We start from the raw sequence: 23,769 nt of genomic DNA, 5'->3' as shown, positions 1-23,769 counted from the left end.
ATCATTCAAATATACTTGTGTTATACAAAATGGTGGCGCGTGAATGATGCACATACTTGCACAAAAATGTACCTGCCATGTACTTAACTGAAAGAAATTCACAAGCTGTGATTTATTTCTTTATGTTTAGATTCCCCACCCTAAGACATCATATTTTGACCAACTTTTCATAAACATACAATTAATGTTTCTAGTTCCTGTGAGGACAAGTTTGCAGACTGCTTTACAATATTTTTTTTTCTTTGTGCCATTACAATGTTGCATATGATGTAGATAAACCTTCCATCATCTGTATACTTCAGGAATTTGTATTAGGCCACTTTCAGCCTTAATATTTGATGGCGATTATGAGCATTACTGCACTGCACACAGTTTGTCAGGCTCGACTGTAAAGATGTACTCAGAAAGTGAAATAAGGCAAGAATATGGGGTACTGATGGGTCAGGTTTGTCTTACAGTTGCAGTAACTGGTGAAAATTGGTACAATCTGAAGATATTGAATAAAGTTTAAACAATTTTTGTGATTATGAATTCACACTTTTCTCTTTGGACTGAATGAGTGCTACAGCATCAGCCATCCTGTAGGTCAGTGAATGAATCATACTCTTCCCAAAAGTCTTTTTTTCCGTCTCTGTTTATCGACGAAAAGAAGCAGAAAATTTCATGCACATAATCCCATCTTTTAGCTGGCGGCTTAAACATCTGTTTGCAAAGGGTATTATATGACCGGGAAACAAGGCAAGCAGCCATGCCACTGTTGGAGACCAAGCTTACTATTAGACTTTGAGTATTCCATAAATCAAAATGTTGCAGCGTGATTCAAAGATTATTATTATTTTTTTTTAATCAAGTTTTGCCCTTTGAAATAACAATTCTCCCATGCTGATGTGCCATAGTTTTGTGACTGTATATTATTAAAAGTTAATGGGAATGGACTTTTGATGTGTCTGGCTGTGAAACCATGTGATCTGTTATCGGGGTAGTGAAAAGACACATGCTGAGTGTGTAATTATCTCTGAGAGTCGTCTCTCACTATTCATACTCTCTCCAATCTATTTTAATCCCTTCTCTCGTAGCTACAGCATATTTAGCCCTTTCACTTATTCTCTTGTATTTTTTTTTTTTCTTGCGTGATCACGATTCAGTCTTCTCGTAAACAATTTTAGACTTGCCTGCTAATGCAATCTCTTTGGAACTGCAAAAAGGGCTTTGGGGTTTTTTTTTTTTTTTTTTTGCTGATGTACTTGGTTTTATTTTTGTGTTATTTGTTGTATTATTATTCAGCTCTGACAATATTTGTTTGTTCTCAGCTTGCATGGAGCTTAACGTGTCACACAGAGAGTTCAGGAACTGCTGAACTGAAATAGTACAGCTGGTGTCGAGGTCTGGGGGAACACTGACACAACATAAATAGACAAAAAGTGCTTTTGGAGCTTGAAAAACTCATAGTGGGGCAAAGAGACAGAGAGCAAAGGAGGTCAAGACAACCTGAGAGGTGGATTGAGGTGCAATAAACATACTGTGTGTGCAGAGAAAGTGTGTAGTTGACTGAAAAGTGATGTTTCACATGATGGCACATCCTGCAACATTGGAGCTCAGCAGTATCAGCAAATTCACTTTGCCTTTATTTATTTATTTCCTCTTTTGTCTGCAAGTGAAACAGGCAGCCTTGGCCTGGGACAGGGATTCTGGAAAGAAATAAATAGCCTTGAAGACACTGATGCCCTGAATTACATATATGGTGGTGACCCTTAACTCTGTGCTCCAATAGATAAATGAATAAAAACAAGCATTATGCTTCATAAAATCCCCAGATATTTTGTCATTGTACAACAATTGTAATGAATGTTTTTGTGATTTTATGTGGCAGGTCAACACATAATTTGATAGGCAACTAATTTGTTAGTTACTTATCAAATTGAGTTAAATTAAATCAAACTTAATATGAGATGCACGTTAGGATAAAAACAAATATTTAAAACAACATTTTAAGGATGATAAATTATGAAAAGACATAAATTAAAGACTATAAAAAAAGAAAAGGAAAAAAACAACAACATGTGTCTATTCTCACCCTCTAGGGATTTAATTCTTTCATGCTTAGGATTAATTATGAGGAATGTGCTGTTGCAATGATAAATCACATTATAATTGGCTTTTAGCTGATATGGTATCCTCAAATAAATCTTGAACTTTAGGATCAAGTGTCTAATTTTCCAGCAGATAGTTAATCATTTTACCTTTCATTCATAGAATGTCTGTACATTTAATGCTACTTGAGTTAAACAAGTAAGCAAGTCGGACTTGCATTGCCTACCTGCATTTAATTTCACTTTATTTATCTGGCACTCTCCTCCAAGTTGTTCTGAGAATCCCTGAGGTTAGAATGGTATTCTAAAACACAATATAGGCTATGACTTTGTGCTATTTTGTGCCCAGTGGTTGTTTGAGCTCCTCGTTCTGGACGCTGAATCACTTCATCAGGGCCCTGATGTGGCTTCACTAACAGCCGTTTTACAGAGGAGCAGATTTGGCTGATGTGCATGACAAGTTAAATTACCATAAAGTAAAAGCTGGTGTGTATATTGTGGGAGTGGAGGTGTGCGCATGCATGTAGAAGTGTGTCTACTGAACAGTGTGAGAAGCGTGTAATAGGCTCACCTATCCATGGCTGCAGACTGATGGGCAGGTGGAAAGAATTGAAACCAGATGGATAGAAATGGCGAATGCACTGTGGAGATAAGGCTGCTGCAAAGTGTTCAGTATTGAAAACATTAGTTAACCTTTTTTTTCCCCATTAGCACCTAAACCAAAACCTAAAAAAGTATACATTTCATATCTATATAAAAATATATTTATCCTTGGGGGTGTGGTAACATTTTTTGAGGGGCAGTGCATCTCCCTCCAGCAGCGTATGAGGTCCATAGCTGAATATTATTTTCTATCAAAAAATAAATAAAATAAATAAAGGTGTGGTTGTTTTCAACACTGCTTTACTCTGTTCAGCCAACTATAAATCACTACATAAGTCTGGTTCATTTGTGGTGGAGCTTAAGCCGCCTTAGTCCACTTTTTGTTGTTTTTAATGTTTTTATTAGATAGATGAAAGGCTAAACTGATTCAGCATTTCTATTCAGAAATTTATATGTTTGAGTTCAAAGTTGGAAGAGTTCACAGAATCTGAAAAGTGTAATGTGACTTTTCCCTAATTTATTTGATTAATTTATTATCTAGACTCATTTATCCTTGCAGAGTCATGGATAGGAGTGGGATTAGGAAGACAGGGATTGCAGGGATTCAGGATACAGCCTAGGGAGGTTGACAATCTGTCAAAGAACAACAGAAACAGATTCATAAGAACAATTTGGAAAGATTAATTAACCTGATTGTGGGAAAACATGGGCTGTTTTTCCCATGTTTTTCCACAGACCAATATTACCAGTTGTAATATGAAAAAATGTGAAAACATTCAAGTTTTTTGAATATGTTTTGCAAGGCATTGTTGCTGGATATCCTTAAATTCTGCATTATTGTTAAGCTGTGTGGCTAGTTATTAAATCCTCTTTTCTACCTTCTGCTGAATCATTTTCCAGATGAGATGCATTTAAACTGAACCCCAATCCTGAACATTATGACTAAGTACGTTTTATCTGACAGGGTGAAGAGGAAGACACAGCCAACGTTTACCCTGGTCTATGGTAAGTCTCATTCTTGTCTTTCTATATTTTTACATAGATGAAAGTTTGTTTTTTTCCATTCCTGTTTCTCCCTTTCTGTATTTCTGAACTTTTTCACAGGTTTTTAGAGTGAAAAACTTGAATGAATAATAAAAAAAAATCTTCTCAATAAGCTAGTGCTGCAACATTTTATGATTTTGTTCCATCAATTCCAAAACCTTTTATTCTTTTGAAGCAGCTTACAATCACAACGAACACTCAAGTTCAAGTTAACAATGCGAGCCAAGTGTGAGAAAAAACCCACAGTGTGTACAATAGTTGGTACATAAGAATAATAACCCTACACTCTAAGATTTGTAGAATATTCAAGATTCTCAAGTGTTTTTCTCTAAAATGATTAGGAGAAATCTGTATGTTTGGAGCCTCTGAGACCACCGGTACTGTTGCTACTCTGTCAATATCACATCTTCGGTTGTATCTGGTTGCCGTGGTGACATGCATGTGTCAGCAGAAGGATGTGTGAGTCTGTGAGTGTGTGCGCGGAGCGGTCGGTGTTGAAAGAACTCTGGGGAGCCGTATAAAGTTCCTCTGACCAGAAATGCCAGCGACATACATATGTCGACGGTCAGATACAGAAAAAGTTGGAATGCAGATTTTACCCTCCACCCGGGAGGAACTTTCTGGCATGCCTGTACACGCATGCACACACGCGCACACACGAAATATGCAGACGGCATGGACACACATGTAGACAGATATCCAGATTCCATGCAGGCCACTGCAGCGCATTCAGACACCTCAGGACTATTGGGTTACATACAGGGACGTCCAAGCCTGCCGCACTACTTTGAACAAGGATAGTATGCTTACACACTTTTATTCACTCATCCAGAGCTGAAGCTAAAATTAAATATCACAAAAATAAATTATAAAAAAAATTTTGCCTGAAGTCGTTCATAATAGATTTATACATAAATGAAGAATGATATTTGCATAAAGAGTTACCAAATGCAGATTGTTTTCCACTGGACTGCTGCAGACAACAAACGGGAGTTTATGAGCCTTGCTTTTGGACAGCTTGTCTTCAATTGTGGTGGGTGGGGGTCGGGGGGTTGGTAGGCATTGCATATGTGCTTCCCCCACCCACTTAGATTTCCCCTGTGCCAATGGATTTAACCAGTAGACTGCTGAAGCTCTAGGCTTATGCTGAAAAACAGGTGTAATGCAGTATAATTACTCTGAGAATCTCTTTTCAGCCATTGCCATAATTGAGTCCAAGTTCAAGAATTTATTCTCTCCCTCGGGATCGTCTGTCTTGTGGTCCGGTGGTTGCAGTGACGCGCTTTTACAAGACGTGAGCAAAATGCAGAAATGCTGGATATGTGAAATGATGAGGAAACAAATACTCTGTCACTGAAAAAATCTCTCAGAAGTTGAAGGTTATTTACAGAATTTGAGATTTAACAGAGTCCATTGTTGATACAGCAGGAAAATGTTTATTGGACAAATGAATGAGAAATGAAGCACATATTGGATCTGGTAACGATGCATGCAATCCACAGGTGCAAAAAAAGAAAGACATTAGTTTTTATGCAATAAAATGGAAAGACACTATGGTTAAGTATTGAAAATGTGAATAGGACAGGATGTAAACGGGTATAAATAGCTCACATTTGTCAAAATTTAGAGAACTGTTCTCTTTATCGGTCCAAAATAAATTCTCAAGTTTAATTAGTAACCTGCAAAATAGCAAATACCTAATCAACCAATCACAATTCTGTTGTAAAAAAAAAAAATATTGAGCTGCAGAATTCGAATCAACTTCATTGGCCAAGATTGTCTGCACAAACAAGAAACTAGACTCTTTCACATGCTCATATGTACAGACACTAGGTACAAATAGGTAACCTTTAGAGGCAATAAAATTCACAACAGCGTTTATACTTGTATTCTCTTTTGTCGTTTTTGGACTATGGAGATGGCATCAAGAGGTATGAAGTATTTACTTCACAGTTTGTATAAATGAGCAACTTTACAATGGGAATGAGCTCACATTGCGGTAGTTTTCATTTAAAGGGTTCTAGTGTTGTAAGTAGAGGGCTAAATAATAAATTGACCATTTGATTTATCATTTCTAAAACGTTCTGCAATACAATCCTGGTGTTAGGGAGTGGAGATCAGAAGGAATAGCTAAAAGAGTGATGTATATTCTGCCTCATAACTATTCACTTAGCATTTAAAGAAGCCTCCATCATTTGTAGATGTGAGACAGCCCATGGAGATGCAACCCTTCCTTTCTGTTTTTGACCACCGCAACAGTTCCCACTGACATGCTTCTCTGCAAAGTGCATGGATCCCCTGCTGATGAGTGTGTCTGTGTGTGGTGGTGTTTTTGATGGTTGGCACTGGCAGGGGGGCTGGACGGGTCACTAGTAATGTGAGAGTTTGTGTTTTGATCTCCCTGGGTTGCATGGGCGGCAGAATCACCTTTACACATGCATGCAGTCCCTCAGAAAGACTCATACGCACAGATTCATGTTTTCCTTTCAAATCATATTGGCATTGATTTGTCTGTTTCACTTCCTGATTTCCTCCTTTGCAAGTGAGTTTTGCCATTTAATTATCTTTGAAATTGAATTTTGGGTTCTACAATTATGACAAGTACATTTCTTAAAAATGATTTTCTTCATCTTTGCCTGTGCTTGCGTCAGCCGCTGTTTCACCAACAAGTGTGCAGATCTGTGTGTGTGTGTGTGCGTGCGTGTGTGTGTGTGTGTGTGTTACCTAAAAGCCTGTTCTGTCCTAATGGATTCAAAATGACCTGAGAGCTCTTCCAAGTTCACTCATTATGTCAGGCGTCAGGATAAATTTTCCTCCTCTTCAAAATGGGTAATTTTCTTTCATTTTTCCCCATAACAACTCTTAATAGAGTTTACTAGTTAACGTTCTAAACAAACAGATGTAGTTGAGGGACATTTCAGAAAGAATAGACAGCAATAGTTTTCATTTAGTGACAGCAATACAGGAATAATTTGTATCCGTTATGTAATTATGATTGAATAAGTGTCTCTTTCTTGACACTGCATTTGTCAGTGAAGTTTTGTCAAACTTCAAATAAATTGCTTGGTGTTTCTTTCTGTCGTAGCTCTTTCTATCATCTTTCCAGTCAATCTGCAGTTTGTCTATCACTGCCATGGTTCTCTTTGACCCCTGCCTCTGACAGTCTATTACATTTAAATGACCTGTTGTGGAAAACCGTTTAATCCTGGAACTCTGACTCCGATTCTGTTGATAAATGGAATGTGTCTCATCTACAACACATGCTAGATCATTTGTCCGCAAGTCCAATATCTGACTAGACATTTTTCATTAATGGAGCATTAATGAAATAAATTATACGAACCTATTAATGCTCTACATTTAGAAAATTCCTTTGCCGCTTGCCTCCGGAGCATTTAGGCCAGGATCAGCTTTCATTTCTGACAATGAGGTGCTGACAAGGTAATGATGCGCCCCGAATTTGCAATAATGAACCATGTCCTAACCATGCTGACTAGACATTCCACTCGAGGCTTGTTTGTGCTATTAGATGCCTTGAGTATGTTTCAAGCGGCCACTACTGATAGCAGCATGCCTGCTGACAAGTCTTTGCACCGTGTTAGGCGAGGAAGAGAATAAAGTTAGCCATGTCAACAATACATGTTGACAAGGCACAGCTGAGCGCCGTGCTACTCTGCTTGCCCTTGTGTGGCTGACAAGAGTGGGGATGTTTGGTGACAAGCTGCTCCCCGTTCCCCCACCCATGTTAGCATGGATAGGGTCTCACAGACATCTGCAGTCTGGTGAAACTTGAGCCTCTCTTTCCAGCAGACACTGTCAGCGTGTGCTCACTGATAAGGATTATCAGAGATGTGTGAGCTCTGCGCCTTGGGATTGTCCCGCTTGCTGCCGGAGGTCAATACATGTTCGCTCTAATGTCCGTGAGTGTTTGCGAGCGATTGTGTGCGTGTGTGTTTGCCAGGCAGTGGGGGTTAGGCCTGGATTGAAATGACAATAGAAAGGAATTTAAATGAGAGAAAAAGGGGGATCAGTGATGTTTGCAAGAAGGATGGAAGGAGCTTTGGCACCATTGTCATTCCTCCTCTTTGTCATTCTGCCTCTCTATCTCTTTATCTGCCTATTACAAATCTTCTGCTTGCTCTGTCTGTCACCCTCGGCTGTCACATTTCTTTAAAAAATAAAAAAATAAAAAATGGTTCCAGTCCGCCTCTGAAGAATTTTCCCAAACATGTTGTTGTTTTTCATGCACTTTTATCTTTCTCTTTGTTTACTTCTGAGTTTTCATATCTTTAGCATTTCTTAGTTTGGGTTGTAGAATGGCTAAGATGAATAGAGGTCTGTCATGAAGGGACACACGTCAAGTCATGGATTACAAAAACGCTTCTAGAATCAATATACAACAAAAAAAGAGATATAGATCAATTCCATTTATTTTATCTAAATATTTGATCTGGTCTTTAACTGCGCTGATTTTTTTTTTTTTGCTGTGCAAAGTCATTTCTTAGAGTAGTAATCAAATTAAAGATTTACTTATTTTGATTTTACTTAGACTCCTGTTAGAACATTTTAAACTAATTGCAGATTTTTTAAACAAGCTTGTGATTTATGAAGCCCTTATCTCATTGATTATAAAAGAGATTCTGATTGTTGCTAAAAACATTTTCTAAACATGGTCAAAACTTAACGTCACATTTGCATTACTAAAATCTAAATACTGCTTCAATGGAGAAGTTCTTGCACTTTGACACACACTCAAATACATCAAAAAATTCTAGAACATCATAAAACGGGACCAATCCAATATCCTGTGTTTACTTAACCGTTGTTTTTGTCTTATACCTTGTATCACTTTTTTTTATGTCTTTCTCCTTTGTCCTCTCCTCCTACTATATCCCATCTGGCTTTTTATATCATATTTTCTGACCTTTCCTGAAACCCACAATAAAAACAATGTGTGGTCAAACTTAGTCCAGCAGCAACAATAACTGTACAATATGCAGTGTATATGACCTTAAAAGAAGATGATTCATTTTTATCACTTTCCGCGTGTCATTTAAAACACATGCACGCTCACTTTCTGTCCACATCTCAGTTTCTGTGCCCACCCATTCCCCTCCCTCCTCCTCCTCCTCCTCATCGCTTTGCTCTGCAGCAGCTCTAATTGCGATCAATTAGGAAACTTCAGAAGGCTGAAATAGGAGCTGTGACAAGGGGCATCCGCTGAGTTGGCAGGGAGGGAGAGAGGGAGGAAAAAGGAGGAGAGAGAGTGAGCGAGAAAGAGAGGTTGGATGAAGAGGAGACGAGAGGAAAAAAACGGGATATAGCTGAGGAGAGAGCACGGAGGGCAGGGCGGGAAGGATGACTCCAAGTTGGTGTCGAGAGATGAGCTGATGGTAATGGTGTGATTGATGCGGCCACGGCAGCTGAAAGTCACATCGTTTTTCATGCCAGATATTGATTCCTGACAGACTCTTGTTAGCTCCGAGCGCACAGTGTACGGCGTGGCACAAGGGCTGGCACAGCGGAAAGTTAGGCTTGTATTCCCATCTGAAATACGTTTGACTTCTAAACAAAAGCGCTACAGTTTAAATGTTCAGTATGGAAAACGGGACACTAATTTTAGAACACAGCTACACAAAACTGCAGAATGAGTTCACAATATGCTTTGTCATGTTCAATCAATTAGAATACTATTAAGAAGTTAATTTGTTTCAGTGACTCGTTTCACTAAGTGAAACTCTTTAAATAGATTAACCCAAACTCTAACCCTTTATTTTATTATGATGATTTTCCACTTGATGCTAATATTTTAAATAATACATCAGATCAGAGAAGCATTTTAAATACAAGACAATGAGCTTATTAAACTGCTTAAAGATTGCTTTTCAAATGATACTTTTAATTTGGCAAACAAGCCTAATTGGATCACATCTCTTAATTTATTGAATATTATTGCAATCTTACAATTAAAAATATAGTTCTCTCTTAACTCTCCTAATTCATGGGGAAAAGACACCCAATGTAAACAATCAGATCTTTCAATGGTATTTTTCACCCTGCCTAACTATTTAGAGATGCTTTTTCTTTTTCTCCAAATATAACATTTTTTCTTGTTGCTTGATGTAAAATAGAGCTTTTCTGGTGTTTCTTGTCTTTATCCTCTCTTTTCTTATATTACAAAGTAGCATTACGAACTCTCAAGTTCATGATGTGCTCCAATTAAATCCGCAAAAATCACTGTCTGACATAATAAAACTAGAATAACTTTTTATTTCACAAATTGTTTTTAAAACAGATCACAGTTTTACCAAAAACATACATTTTTAAACATCTGTCCTTCCTATTTTCTATCAAAGAACTGCTCGGAAAATCCACCGTTTAGCTTCAGAACTTACTAGTTAGGACGCGAGAAGCAGAATGGCATTAAAACTCAACAATAATGAGCAGAAAGTTATCACACTGAGCAATACCTACACGGTGGCCTAAATTAGATGCGACTCAACATTATATAGCAGTTTCATCATAATGTCTGTAAGACCCAGAGAATGCACACTCATCTGTATAATAACTATATTCAACTATAATGAGCATGCAATGTCCAGCCTTTAATGAATTCAGGAAGGAGAGTCCTGTGTCACAGGGAAAAGCATATTAGGTGCAAAATATGTGTATAAAGGCAACACACAAAAAACTAAAGTTGCATGGGTGTGCTGGCTGAACCTGGTAAGAACATGTCATCCTCCGATGAAACAAGTTCAGTATAAACATAAACTGAAAGACAATTCAGCCAAGAAGAAGCCATAACTTCAAAAGCAGCAGAAAATTGCAAATGCACTCAAATATCATAATCTTTGGAGACATGTCCTGGGCCCCACCAAAACAAAAATGAAGCTGTCTGTGTGAAAGGACCATTGTGACATTGGAGAAAAAAGGAAAATTTGGCAAGGAGAACACAACATCAACTGTAAAGCATGTGCTTAACTACAGCCTGGTTATTTGAGGGTTTATTGCAGGAGGGAGTGGTGAACTTAACAAAATAGATGGTATTGTGAGAAAATAACATCATGCCAAAACACAAGTTAACATACTGTCTTAGAATATCCATTTAAGACATCATCTACGAAGCTAAAGCTTACAAACTTTCAGATCTAAATGGACAACGACTCTCAGCATTATGCCAAATTAGGTACAAGGAGGCATAAAGGCAATAAAATCAATTGTTTGGAGCAGCCATCATAAAACCCTGATCTCAGGCGCATTAGAAATTGCGAACAAACTTATGAGGTGTGTACAAGTCGGCAACAGCAAATTTGAACTCAAATCTCAGTTTAATCTTTTTTTCTTATGTAATAGTATCTACATTCTCTAAGACTGCTTTGGTCGAACAGTGTCTCTTTATAAACAAAACCACAAGGAACTTACTGTTACCCAAGTGTTTCTGCCCGAAGGAAACATTTAAAAATAGCACCATTAGCCAGAAAATTTCTTTCAAAGAAACATCAAAGAAACAAAACAAAACAAAAAAAAAGTGCTTGTTGCCTTCAGTTTTCTGAGGCAACAGAATAAGAATGTTCAGACCGCCAGGATTCTTGATTCATATTTTTTTCATGCAGAGCTCGACTCTTGGATAAAAGTGAGCTTGTAAATATACCAAATGGTAATTTGGATAGCTCTTGTCAGAGATATGGATGCAAGTCTGTTGCCTTGGGTTTGTTAAGTGTTTCTGTTCTTGATACGCACACTAGACACTGAGAGCCTCTGGTCTCTTGTTTAGCTGGCATTGCCTTGGGGCATAACAGACCCTTTTATCTTGTCACCCTAATGTGTGTGTGTGTGTGTGTGTGTGTGTGTGTGTGTGTGTGTGAGAGAGAGAGAGAGTGAGTCAGAAAGACAGAGAGCAAAGGAGAGAGAGATAGCTAGTGAGGAGATAGAAGGATCAATACTAAGTCGTCAGGAGGTCTGGCAGTCCCAGAGAGAGAGGGAACAGGACACCCAGCGGAGAGTAGAGAGGGAGACAAAGTGAGAAAAAGGAGGAAGGAATAGGGAAAAAGATTGGGGAGAGATGGATGGGGGGGCTAAAAAGTAGGAGCACATGAGGGTTGGAAATGGGAAAGGAGAGAGTAGATGTGGGGAGTGATAAATTAGGTGACACAGGGGAGTGGAAGAACACAGAAGGAAACGGATAAGGCAGGTGAAAAACTGTCAGAGAAGTGGGAATTGTTGTGATTCTGGTGGCAACAGGTGAAAATTAGAAAAGAACTGAGGGGCATTTTTATTTTTTTTCAAAGCTATCGTCTTTAACAGCATCTATCCTTCTGTTTTTGTTCCAAAATATTCACACAAATTCTCTGTTCATCTGTCGTAAAATGAAAAGAAGAGACTTGAATTACACGGTTTATCTTTACAAATATCACGACTAATGTCCAGTTTGGCAGCTTAATCTCTTTGATGAAATGACAACCAGTGCTTCATTTCATTTCCTTAGAATTAAAGCGAGTGTGAATGCTTCCCCCCCTTGTGTCTCACAATGCCCTGGATACCGATGGTGGCTCCAGCTGGATTTACTGCAACCTCAGACTATGCCACCGGCTCTCAAGAACAGGTCCTCACAGAGACGGTGAAAAAAAGAAAAAAGAAAAAAGAGTTATGACATGGGTTTTGATGCATGATTCAGCAAACATAAACATGGAATGAGGGGAGAAATAAAATGTTTCCCACTAAGACTTAAAAGCTTTGACTCAACACCTATAATGAATATTTAACCTCCAGTGACCCTACCCTCCATATCTTTGTAAATGATTTATTGTTCTTCCAGCTTCCTGTCTATTTTTATACCCTTTGTCTCTTTTTGTGGTTTCATCTCCTTTTTATCCTATTTCATTTTCTTTATTCTTGTTTGTTAGTTTACAACCAAGAGAGAATTGTGAGTCTGGCAGCTGCAAGTGAAACCGTAAAGGTGAAGGTTTAAAAAAAAAAAAAGACAAAGAAATTATCTTTTCTGTGAATTATCTGTGAATGTCGTCGACCATAATTATCTTGGCAGAGTGTATTTCATCTGGTGATGATTAAGTATCTTAATGGGCTCTGGGAATAGTATTATTTAATGCAGGAGAATAAAATGGGAAATGAAACCCTATTATTATGAAATGAGGAATTCCTCAAGTTGAGGAATTCGAACTGTAATTTTCTTTATACTTCGGCCAATAATGACCCAGGTTTCTTAATGAAGGAAAAAGCTCCAAGGCATAATATGGCTTTTCACAATGGTATTTAGTTTGAAAAAAGGGTTTAATACAATGTCTTCCCTTCGCTAATGCTTTATTCGGAGTCCAGCAGGAAAGTAAAATTAGTATTTTATGTTTTAAGACATAATTCTGCATAATTATTCTTTGGTGCTAATCAGCTAGCTGCAAAAGGGAGCAAGATTAATTGTAATTAGCACAGACAATTTTAAACATACAACGTTAGTCAGATTATTAAGCTACAGTTATTCAATGGCAGAAATACTGGCGTCCGTATTGCAATTTCAGAAGTCAGTAGAATACTATTTAGAGTGAAATAAGGTTATAGGGATACTACAACAACAGCCACTGCTACTTAGAATGTTATATTTTATTGAGGCTTGTGCCACCCTCATGAATGTGCTGCTCTGAGTGGTGAGCCATTGTGCTAATACCAGAAAATGACGACTGAAATATATCTGAACAAGAAAGGATTTGATCCTCTTTCACATACTGACTAACAACACAGGCTGTGTAGTGTTATATAGTTTGAATTTGAAACTGCAAACCGTGAAATATAAAATTTTACACATAAATATCAAACACTTGTATAATGATGCAAAAAATAGCTTTCAGGCTTGCATATTTAGGTCAACAAGTTCAGCATTGACATTTTTTTGTAGTTCACTAAATGGTCTTTTTGCTAAAATGTCTTTTTATTACTTGAAGTGCCTTAGCTGCCTATTAGTCAACAAATTTGGCACTGAAGACAGCTTCATTTATAACAGAATACGCCTTTGCAGCCAGCCTCCCTCCCTGTCTGTCTCAAGGTTAGGGCTCACAGGGGAGGAGAGGCATCCGGTTACACTAATGCATCATGGCTGCTGGAGGACACACATGCACACACCTCGTCACAGACTGTCTCACCCCATCTCTCTTTTTCCCCCTGCACACACTCCTGTGAGCTGATACCCTTGTGCAGGTCAGATGTGTGGCCGCGGCCTTCTTCTGGTGTACTCTGACTACCTGCAAGTCGTCTGCTGTCTGTCTCTGGCCAAATGCCATGTGTCCAGAATTAAACCAGAGTTGTGCGCAATCACAGGAATCCTCTCTGAGGTTAATCAATGGAACAGCTCTTCATTTTAGGCAAATAGGACGCCCCGCGGTCGGCTGTGACTAAATTGATTGGTAGTCCCGTGATTTTGGAGATTACACATTACAGATGCTTCTGTGATTTTTGCAGGAAGGCAACTACTGTTCTTTTAGGCTGCTGACTTTCCTTCTGAAGCCCATTAAATGTGTTCATTCGCTCAAGTAAAAATTCCATTTTAACAAAGCAAGAGATGAAAAGTTCAGCAGGCATTATTTCAGCAAGCCAGCAGAAAAGTCTCAGATATGGCTTTGAAATCAGATCAGCGGATGATACGTTCATCCTTTTTTTTTTTTTTTTTCTTGTAAGTCACAGTGAGCTGAGGATTCAGAAGGGTCAGCCAAACTGCCTCAAGCCTGCACATGTCACGATGCTCACATTCACTCCCTGAAAGACATAAACCCTATTTATATTCCACATTCATCATCCCTTTCTTTTTATGCATTGTTTGGCTTGGCTTAACAATCAAAGTGAAGCTTTTTGGACATAAAAAAAAAAATCATTTGGTGTGATAACCCTTCTGCTTACTAACTTTGATCTTACACAGCCATATCAGCTGCATTGGATACTGAATGATCACACAAAACACGGAAATGTTATGGAGGTTCTTGAAATGTTGAGTTGCCATGACTTTTATTGCCAAAATAAAGCCTGACTCAAGTATATTTATCTACTCACTACAAGTATGTGAACTCATCTGATGTAAAAAAAAATAAATACATAAATAAAATAAAGACCAAGCTGTTATTATGAAACCCCGATTTGAAGGCGGATGCTTTAAGTTGTACAAAGAGTTGCATCTATATTTGAGACATTCGTTTTTAAGTAAGAAATACAATAGTTCTTCATTTGTTCTTACACATTTGGACAAATTTGAATTGAACATATTTTAAGAGAGACTTTTTTACAACTCAGTTTGAGATTTATGAACCACTATTCTATTTGTGAAGACATAAAACTGGGACATGTTTCTGTTTTTGGTTTTAGAACCATATTTCTATTGGACAAGCATAACATCCGTAATGTAAGGGTGGATCAGACATGAAATTGCTTATTCTACACTGATTGTCAATTATTTAGATGCCTTTATAACTTGTGAATCATTCTTTAATTCTTGTGAATCCAATTTTGGGTTTAATTCTGTTTCATGAGCTGGATTTTTTTTGGTACATGCCTAGAATTTTCTAATCATTCCGACAGAGCATTTAGTCGCGTAGAATAAGATTCAAACTTGTGGGTTTCTGTAAAAAACTGCAAATGTCCATTGAAAGACCAAGTATTGACCTCTGATTTACAGAAATGACCAGTGGAGAAAGAGCTCCTCTCACTCCTCACACACATGAGCATGGACGCAAAAATAAAACCCACTCTCTCACGCACACACACTCACTCTTATTCCCAAGTGTAGTTAGAGGGCCTTAGTGTGAGAGCCCAGAGGAAATGCAGACACAGCAGAGGACAGGCTATCCATTGATCCGGGTATAGGCTCTCTCCTTCTCAGGCTCTCCTCTCCGTTCTCTTTTAGTGCTCTCCCACACTGTCTCTGTCCCACCATCTCCCCCTCACTCCCCAATCTCAACCTCTCTCTTTTTCCTAATCTTTATGCCATCTCCAGCCTAACCTCCTACATGAAGTTTTGTATTCTTGTGATCTGCCACCCCCTCTCTTATTATATCATACATTTTCTCTCCGTTGGCCATTTCTCTTACCTCTTCTCCTCTGGCTGTTTGTATCTAGCAGCAGAGCTCTCTCTCTCTCCTCTTGTGGCTGCATTTTCTGGTGCCACATCTCTGTTTATTATCCTTGTCTGCCAAAAATAACCCATTCTTCCTCTGCCTCTTTATTTTCGTCACTTCTCTTCAGACTGTCCTCTTGGATAGCCTCTCTGTATTTTCTACTTTTCCATCTTTTCCGCAATTATGCATGATAATGAAAAAAAAGTGACTTGGATGAAAAAAAATATTAAAAAAGGTAAGATGAGGATTATTGGAGGGAAGCAAGATCAACCTTTTGATAAGGTGATGTAGAGCTGAATGTGAAGCTGTACACTAACAGGGAAACATGACATTGCAGTGTTGGTATTGAGCATTGTGATGAAGGTATTGATTGCCATTAACCCACATTTCCTTCTCTACTTTCTTTCATTTCCTCCATCATGTCCCCTCTTCTGACCCTGAGCTTTAGGATCTTTGTTACATAATCAGATATGTGATCAATTTGTGATCACTGTCTGAATGCCATTAGCTGTTAATGTTAAATTTAGCATCTGCTTTATGGCTTCCCCTTATGGCTTTTTAATTTGATTGAGTCATTGTATCTTTCAACGGTTAACTGGACAATTCTTTACTTAACATGAATTTAATGAAGAGTAATTTGATCACTTTTATACTACATGTAAAAAAAAAAAAAAGGTTTTTCAACATTTGCAACAAAGACTATAATGAACATAAAATACAATACATGAAAAAGCCATTTTGAAATTGATTATTGACCAGATTCTTTACAAAACTTGTGGATTTGGCTTCTTTTGCTTTTGGTTGGTAGATGTTAGCAAGTTCAGGTGAGCAGCTAATTTGTGTTTGCCATTTTCTGATGTGAATGGCATGTTTTCATGTCTTTCCTATTTAACATTGTGGGTGCCAGTACTAAGTTTCTGTCTCGCACTACATTTATACCCAACATGACGGGACGTCACACATTATTAAGCACAAGTTCCCAGATACTCTGATCAATTAACAAAAAGAATAACTTAAGTATAATTTTTTTTACAGAAATCTTTAGGAGTGATTTCATATAAATTTAGCTACTTTGAATTAATTTATTAAAATTTTAAACAACTAAATAAATATCATAAAATTACAAAATTGAACGTTTTCTCAAACCTGAACCGAAGTATTCCATCTTATATATTTTTTAAATATTGAAAAGAAAAAAAAAATGTTTTATCCTACAGTTTGAAATGTACCCTAACACTCCACTAAAATAGAAATGAATGAGGAGCTTTGGGCAGTGAAAAAAGTGTTTATTTAAGGTAGATATCTTAAGAAATGTGCTTAAGTACGTTAACTAAAGACTGTGACAGAAGAGATGGAAAGAAGCAATTCTTACAACAGCGCATTGTGACACAAAGCTTTGATGTTTTTTTTTTGTGCTGTGTGTCAGAATGTGCTATAGATGAGCTGAAAATAAATACAAAGCTGATGAAGAGGCCACAACATGCTCATATGCATTCACCCCGCATAATAGACTCTCAAGTGAATATTAAACCACACATCTTTCCTGTTTTCTACATTTTTTTCTCTCTCTCTGTCATCCCTTCATCACCTTTGTCCTCCTTTCTTCTGTCTCTGCTGTAACTCACCCCCCGACCTTTCGTTTCCTCCCTGCTCTGTTCCTGCAGGACGGGGTTTTTATATGAGCCATGTGGACCTCCCTAATGACATGTGGACCTGCGTGTGTGTGTGTGTGCGCGTGTGCGTGTGTGTGTTTTGTTGAAGGTGCTGACATGTGCATGTGTGTTTTGTGCGCCTTGGTGCGTATATTTGAAGTGCTGACGCATCCGCGTGCAATGGAGGTGCTGACGTGTCTGATCGAAGGTGCAGTCCTCTTCCCCTGAAGTTGTGCCGACAGACTGTTTTACCTTTGAAGAGGCCAATGAAGAGACGAGTGCTTGGGTTGGGTGCGGTACGGGAGGACGAAAAGGAGACCAAAAGTAGAATTGGAAAAAAATAAAATAAGATAAGGGAAGAATTAAGATTTGTTGAGGGTAGGAGGGACACGATGTTAAAAAGCGAAGGGAACTTACCATGGCTTACCGCTTGTTAACTACATGGCTTTCAGTTAGAGAGATATTAATGCACAGAGCTCCTTCTAAATGCATGAACTGTAAGAAGCAATCTGGAGAATGGTTGCAGTATGCTAAAGGAGAGAATGGGAAGAAGCAGAGATGATCAGAAAGAGGATGAAATGAAAGACAAGGAAGAGAAAGGGAAAGACCCCTTGGCATAAACAAGGTGCTTGAAATATCATGTTTCAGCCTCTCAAGACAGTGCAGAGATGAGAGGGAAGTGAGAGACAGAGAAAGGAGAGGTGTGGGGGGTATGTCACAGCAAAACGAGCCTTCCTGGGAGATGACAGGTTTTAAAGAGCACTGATTGGGGCTTTAAGTGTTACCTAAGGACCCACCTTGACTCAGAAGGGGCACACTACGTGCACAGAGGTTACCAGGCGGTTTCCCCCCTGCTAAAATGGACTCATACTGATTGTTTTCTGTCATATTAAGCATAAAAATGTTGACCACTCAAGTTAAATAAGCAATGCAAGGCAAAAAGAAAATAAATAAATAAAAGTATATCTGAAATTTAGACTCAAAATATGATTAAAATTTTGTCGAATTTTCATTTATTTAGAATATGCTTCAATGGCTGAATGCCTTAAGGGCCTAGATTTTAATTATGTTGGTTATATTTTCATAAACAATTTCTTCAAACTTACAAAGTTACAGAATCATTTCCTGAAAGGTCCTTGTTGTTAGTATTAATTGTGTTGATCTTCTAAAGCTAACACAATGATCAGACGCATCTTGTTTTCAGTGGTATAAAATCTATAGCATGATGAAGTAGTTTTCTAAAATGTCCTGATTTGGTATTGTTGAGGAAAGAGTATTGCTTAAAAAATATTTCAGATTTTTTAATTGTGATTAGCAAGAACTGCAATGGCACATGGTACTCGCAATGTATTCATATTTTTGTTTTATATTGTCATTTATTCAATAGGACCATGTAAAGCAAAAATAACACTTATGTATGTAAGAAAAACTTAGAAAGTCAAAATAACAGAAAATGGAAACAATGACGAAATATGAGCTTTTCTTTGCAACTAAAGGTGTTGTGTTCCATTTACCATTATTTACAAAATAATTGTATTTGTCCATGTACTTTTAAAATTAATATGCAGTTTGTTTTCGAACAGACTGTCCTTTTCAGGTCCTAGCTCATGCAGCAAACTGTATTTCCTCAGCCTCTCAGCCCTGCTGCTCCACTGAAAGGGAATGGAAATTACAAAAAATAATCATTCCAAACAGAAGTACACAAAGAAATTGTCTGTTGACTGAAATTGGCCTTTTTTTCAGCTTTTGTCGTTTGACAAGTGACTGGCTGGTTAGAAACTGAAATATCCAATCATTTTATGATCTGTGAACATAACGTCTTTACTCGTTACTTAGTTGGTCTGTTAACACTCCTCCATGTAGAGGTTGTTTCTATCAGAAGAAGACTCGAGATTTTCAAATAGAGATGTTAGAAGCTATGAGGAAGCCATTGTTTCTACATGTTGAGACGTGTCTGCAGTTCACTCATGCTATTCGAAAGAGCAGGTCTACAGCAGATAACAAGAAGGCTGAACAGACTGCTTAAACGTTCCTCTGCTTTCCAGCCCAGTATGTTTGGGATGTGCCAGAATTTGAAGTCTTGATTGCATTTGGGTAAACTCAGTCAAGGTAATGATCTACATTCTGTATGAAGCTCTGAAACGGCTATTCAGATATTGTTGTTTGGTTTCTATGAAAAGACAAAATCTGTTGACATTATGACTTTAGTCATCATTGTTGTAACATGTTACTAAAACACTGCTTTTATTGCACCTATAGTCTCATGTCTAAGGTGTGACATCTCCGCTGCAAGTACAAATAATATTTGTTTTGCTTGCGGAAGGCTCTTATCTTCTTTTTAATTTTCTACTTCTTAAACAGATAATGGTGTGCTCTAAAAATTGATACCTGCAACTTAAAGCTTTATCAAAATAAGAGAAATCTGCTGCAAAATTCCAAAATATGCTCAAGTTGTTTTTGTTTTGACAGGTTTGATTTACATAGTTTACAAATAAGTTATTTCAGCAAAGGCATGGGTTTTACTATACTCCGAATGTTGCTGCTCATTCAGAATTAAGCAGATGAGTCGTTCCAGTGACACAAGTGGTGCAACTGTTGATAAAAATTGTTTCACTCTCTACAATCCCACTTCTGAACTGTAGGTATCGGCAGAGAGAAACTACTACTGCTATGCAGCAAGAACATCTGGAAAAAAAAAAAAAAAGCGGCCATACAAGAATTACCCTTTTCATAAAGAGGCATAAAACATTTAAAATGTTTTGGAAATGACTTGGGTAGACCTTTTAGTGAAGGAATTAAAACATGTTTTGTGATATGTATTATAGGATTAATAACGAGCCCAAGAGTAATTAGAAGCAGAAAAGCATGTCAAGCATTTAACCATGAGGTCACGGAGGTCTTGTTTTTGCATCAGGTGTTAATTTATGTTAAACATGTGCATGCTAATTTTCACCGAGCTTGCTGATATCTGCACTACATTCTCTGTGGTGTAATTCCTAATGATTTATTTTTTTTCATATAGGTTGTGGCCTCCACAACATTGCACTGTAACACTGAATCATATCAAGAATATGTAATATGTGTCTCTCCCTTGTGCAGTTGTATATTTCTAGGAACGCAGCACTCTGCGGTGGTCTAGAAGTAGTCTCTAAAGTACACAGAATGCCTTTGATGTTGTATGGCAATGTTTGTATGATGAAAGGAAAGGAAACAAGAAAGCAGTGATTTACTGTAACAGACAGGAAAGAAAAACGGTAGCGAGCAAAAACACTCCCAACACAGATAAAGGGCAGCCTGCTTGGTGTGTAGCGGTAAAGAAGAAAGAAAACGAAAGAAAATCGTTTAACTTTTTATTAGTCATTTTTATTCATGCAGTAAAGAATGTTTGAAATTGGAAGAATTAATCTATGTCATTGTTAGGTTGATGATGTAAAATGTTTTTTTTAATGACTTTTAAAAGCATATTTTTCCTATTTTTTGAGAGTTTCTCCAAGGGCACATGTTATGTGACTGTAGATGTATGTTGGTTGATGTGTTTCACAACGAAGAATGAGCAAACATTTCTGGCGCAAGACGTACAAATCTTGGAGAGATACAGACCACATTATGCATGCAACACTTTTCAGAAGTGCAACATTTTGTTGCTCTACCACACACACACATACACACACACACACACACACGCACACACACACACACAAAAATCACCAAAAGTAGAGTTATGTTGAATAATGTTGTAAAGCTCCACAATTTAATTTAAATTATGTATGGCCTCAAATTTAGAGGGTCATAAGGATAAACTCTGTTCTTGCATTCATAGATCTACATGAGATAAAAGCAACATGTAGTGAATTGTAATGTGTTCACACTCAGGTCAAGTGTAATGAGTTTAATATATTTTGTCAAAATTGGAAAACAACACTGGACTAATTGGAGAAGAAGCAAAAAAAGTGTGCATAGATTACAAACTACACGTCTGCATTATAGGTAAATGTTCGATAGATGTAACCATAAAAATTCCCATGGAATCCTTGAACTTTATAATACACTTTTATTTATCGCGCATATGCGCCGAGCCCTAGATTTCGAACTGTCTGACGGGATTGCTAGTTAACGGTGATTGATGCCCGCAGTCCCTCTCTGTTGTTAAGGAGGGATGAGGGAGAGCAAGTGATGTAGATCGGATGAGAAGCTGCCTGCTGGTATCTGACTTCAGGAATGGTGATTAAAAACACATTATGACAAAAGCAACATCTGGTGGTGCATTTGATGCATCAACCCGAAAGTCTGCGTGGATGCTGCATTACCCTGTCAGATCAAACTCTGAACTCTGTTCTAAACAACAACCAAAGAGGACAGTGTCAGCATCCTATTGCTTGTGATGCTTTGAGATCATCCATTAACTACGTGTCAGTTTTATAGTGTATTGCAGCCTGCTGAACATGAGTTTTAAACACAGAAAGGACATTTTGTCCTTAGCGCTGCCGCTAATTGTGGTTTAAGATGCATTTCCTTTTAAGTAAATTACCAACTTTCACTTTGTGAATGTTGTGCATGAATGACAAATTATAGTAAAGGTGCATTACGTGAGACACGTGTTTTAAACACTTGCATTCTGGGTGCCATCAATGCACTTTATGTAAGCTTTGTATTTTGCCTTTGTAGTTTAATTTTACATTTAAGGCGGTTATAAGAGCGGAGCAGAAGAAAAGAAAAAGTGAATGCTCTGCCAGGCTATGAATTGCTAACACATAAGCAAGGAACTATCAATGGAGAAAGATGAGTGCAAATTAGCCAACAAGCTTCAATAACTATTTTTTTTTATTATGTATGATTAATCTGAGAAGAATAACAGCTGGAATCAGAGAGTAAAAAACTATAACAATTTATTTACAGCCTTTTCATGCACTGCTTTTGACAGTGTATAGGAGAGTACACAAAAGTAAAATGGACATTTCTGTCCCCAAAAATATTAATCTCTAAATCGTTTTTTCCAGGGCTGTAGCGGGTAGGGTTAACCTACCTTCCTGCTGAGTTAAATTAAAACAGACTTATTTGAAATCTTATAATCCTTTCTCCTAATGCAACACAAAGCCCATGAGAGAAAACCTCAGAAGACAAACTTCCTCATGATGTTCTGACTTCAGTGAACCTCTGGCTAAAGCTGCAACGGTAAATCCATGATGTTGCTTTTTGTAATCGCATATGTTAGTGTGACGGTGATGCAAGATTCACAAACAGTTCAAACTAATATGTATGCTCACAGAAAACAAGTAAATCTATATTTTCTTACGGTGCATTTGGATTTTTTTTCATGTGCATCAGAAGTCAAACATATTCACTGTAGGTATTTTCTGAAATGGATTCGTTGTTTATGTTTATTGAACTGTTGCTTAATACCATCTTTCTGAGCATTTTTTATAAAAAATCTAAAAGTAGAGACCTGCAGAATAAAGCACTCTGAGAGCCCAAAGGGGCAGGGAAAAGGGCTACCATACATCAATCCAGTCCATTTAAGCCATCTCCCTGCCAGAATGAATGAATGAACAGGTTAGTCCTGAAAATGGATCAGAAAGGTCAATAAAGTCTAACAAAGCTCCAAGAGAGTAAGAAATCTGATTTCTTCTTTGTCATGTGGGACACAACCACCAATTTAAGTGCAGTTCTGCAGCCATTTGACATTTATGAGACTTTTTTCTTTTTTTTTTTTCTTTTTTACTTTAGCGATTTTTGCACCAACATAACTAATCACTTCTGATTTAACTGATGTTTTAAAATAATTTTAAGTAAGGCATTATGTTTGGCATTTTTGAGATTCAAGTAACTCTTTCTAGGAAGCAAAAACAGGAAGTGTTATCAGTAAAGATTCTGTGGTTTTTATATCAAATTTTCATGTGGTTAACTGTAGAATAAACCAAGAACAAATTGGTTCTAAAAAAATAAAAGTAATGACCAAAAAACTACAGCCATTTCAGAACAACTTGGCCACCACCAACGGCTATAAAGGCCATCATTCTTTAACATGTACCAAGATCAGATGAATAATTTCTGCTGTGATGCTGCTGTCATATCATTTTGTTAATAATTTGTTTTGCGGAGTGTAGATGTTTAACATCCCCCCCCCCCCCCGACACACACACACACACACACACACACACACACACACACACACAATATAAAGATTTAAAGCACATTCTCAGATCTGAGTCCATGTTCTCCAGAGAATATGTTACAGTTCATGTGCACAGTAGCTTAGTTAGTAGCAAAGGATCT

At 37.6% G+C, this 23,769-nt stretch overlaps 1 protein-coding gene across 2 annotated transcripts in view; it reads left to right on the top strand.

The window, feature by feature from the left end:
• Nucleotides 1–23,769, top strand: part of cntfr (ciliary neurotrophic factor receptor) — a 249,873-nt gene that overhangs the window by 40,167 nt on the left and 185,937 nt on the right. For both annotated transcript variants that reach the window (XM_015047586.1, XM_015047587.1), the window contains exon 2: nt 3,658–3,698. In XM_015047586.1, coding sequence (XP_014903072.1) covers nt 3,696–3,698 — 3 coding nt within the window. In that variant the 5' untranslated portion in view covers nt 3,658–3,695. The remainder of the gene's footprint in view (nt 1–3,657; nt 3,699–23,769) is intronic.

Source organism: Poecilia latipinna, unplaced genomic scaffold (genome assembly GCF_001443285.1).
Source record: "Poecilia latipinna isolate Pla-1442-1.1 unplaced genomic scaffold, P_latipinna-1.0 Scaffold834, whole genome shotgun sequence".
In the NCBI taxonomy this organism is placed as follows: Eukaryota; Metazoa; Chordata; class Actinopteri; order Cyprinodontiformes; family Poeciliidae; genus Poecilia; species Poecilia latipinna.
Note: the sequence above shows the minus strand (reverse complement) of the source record. Positions and strands in the feature narration are given on the sequence as shown.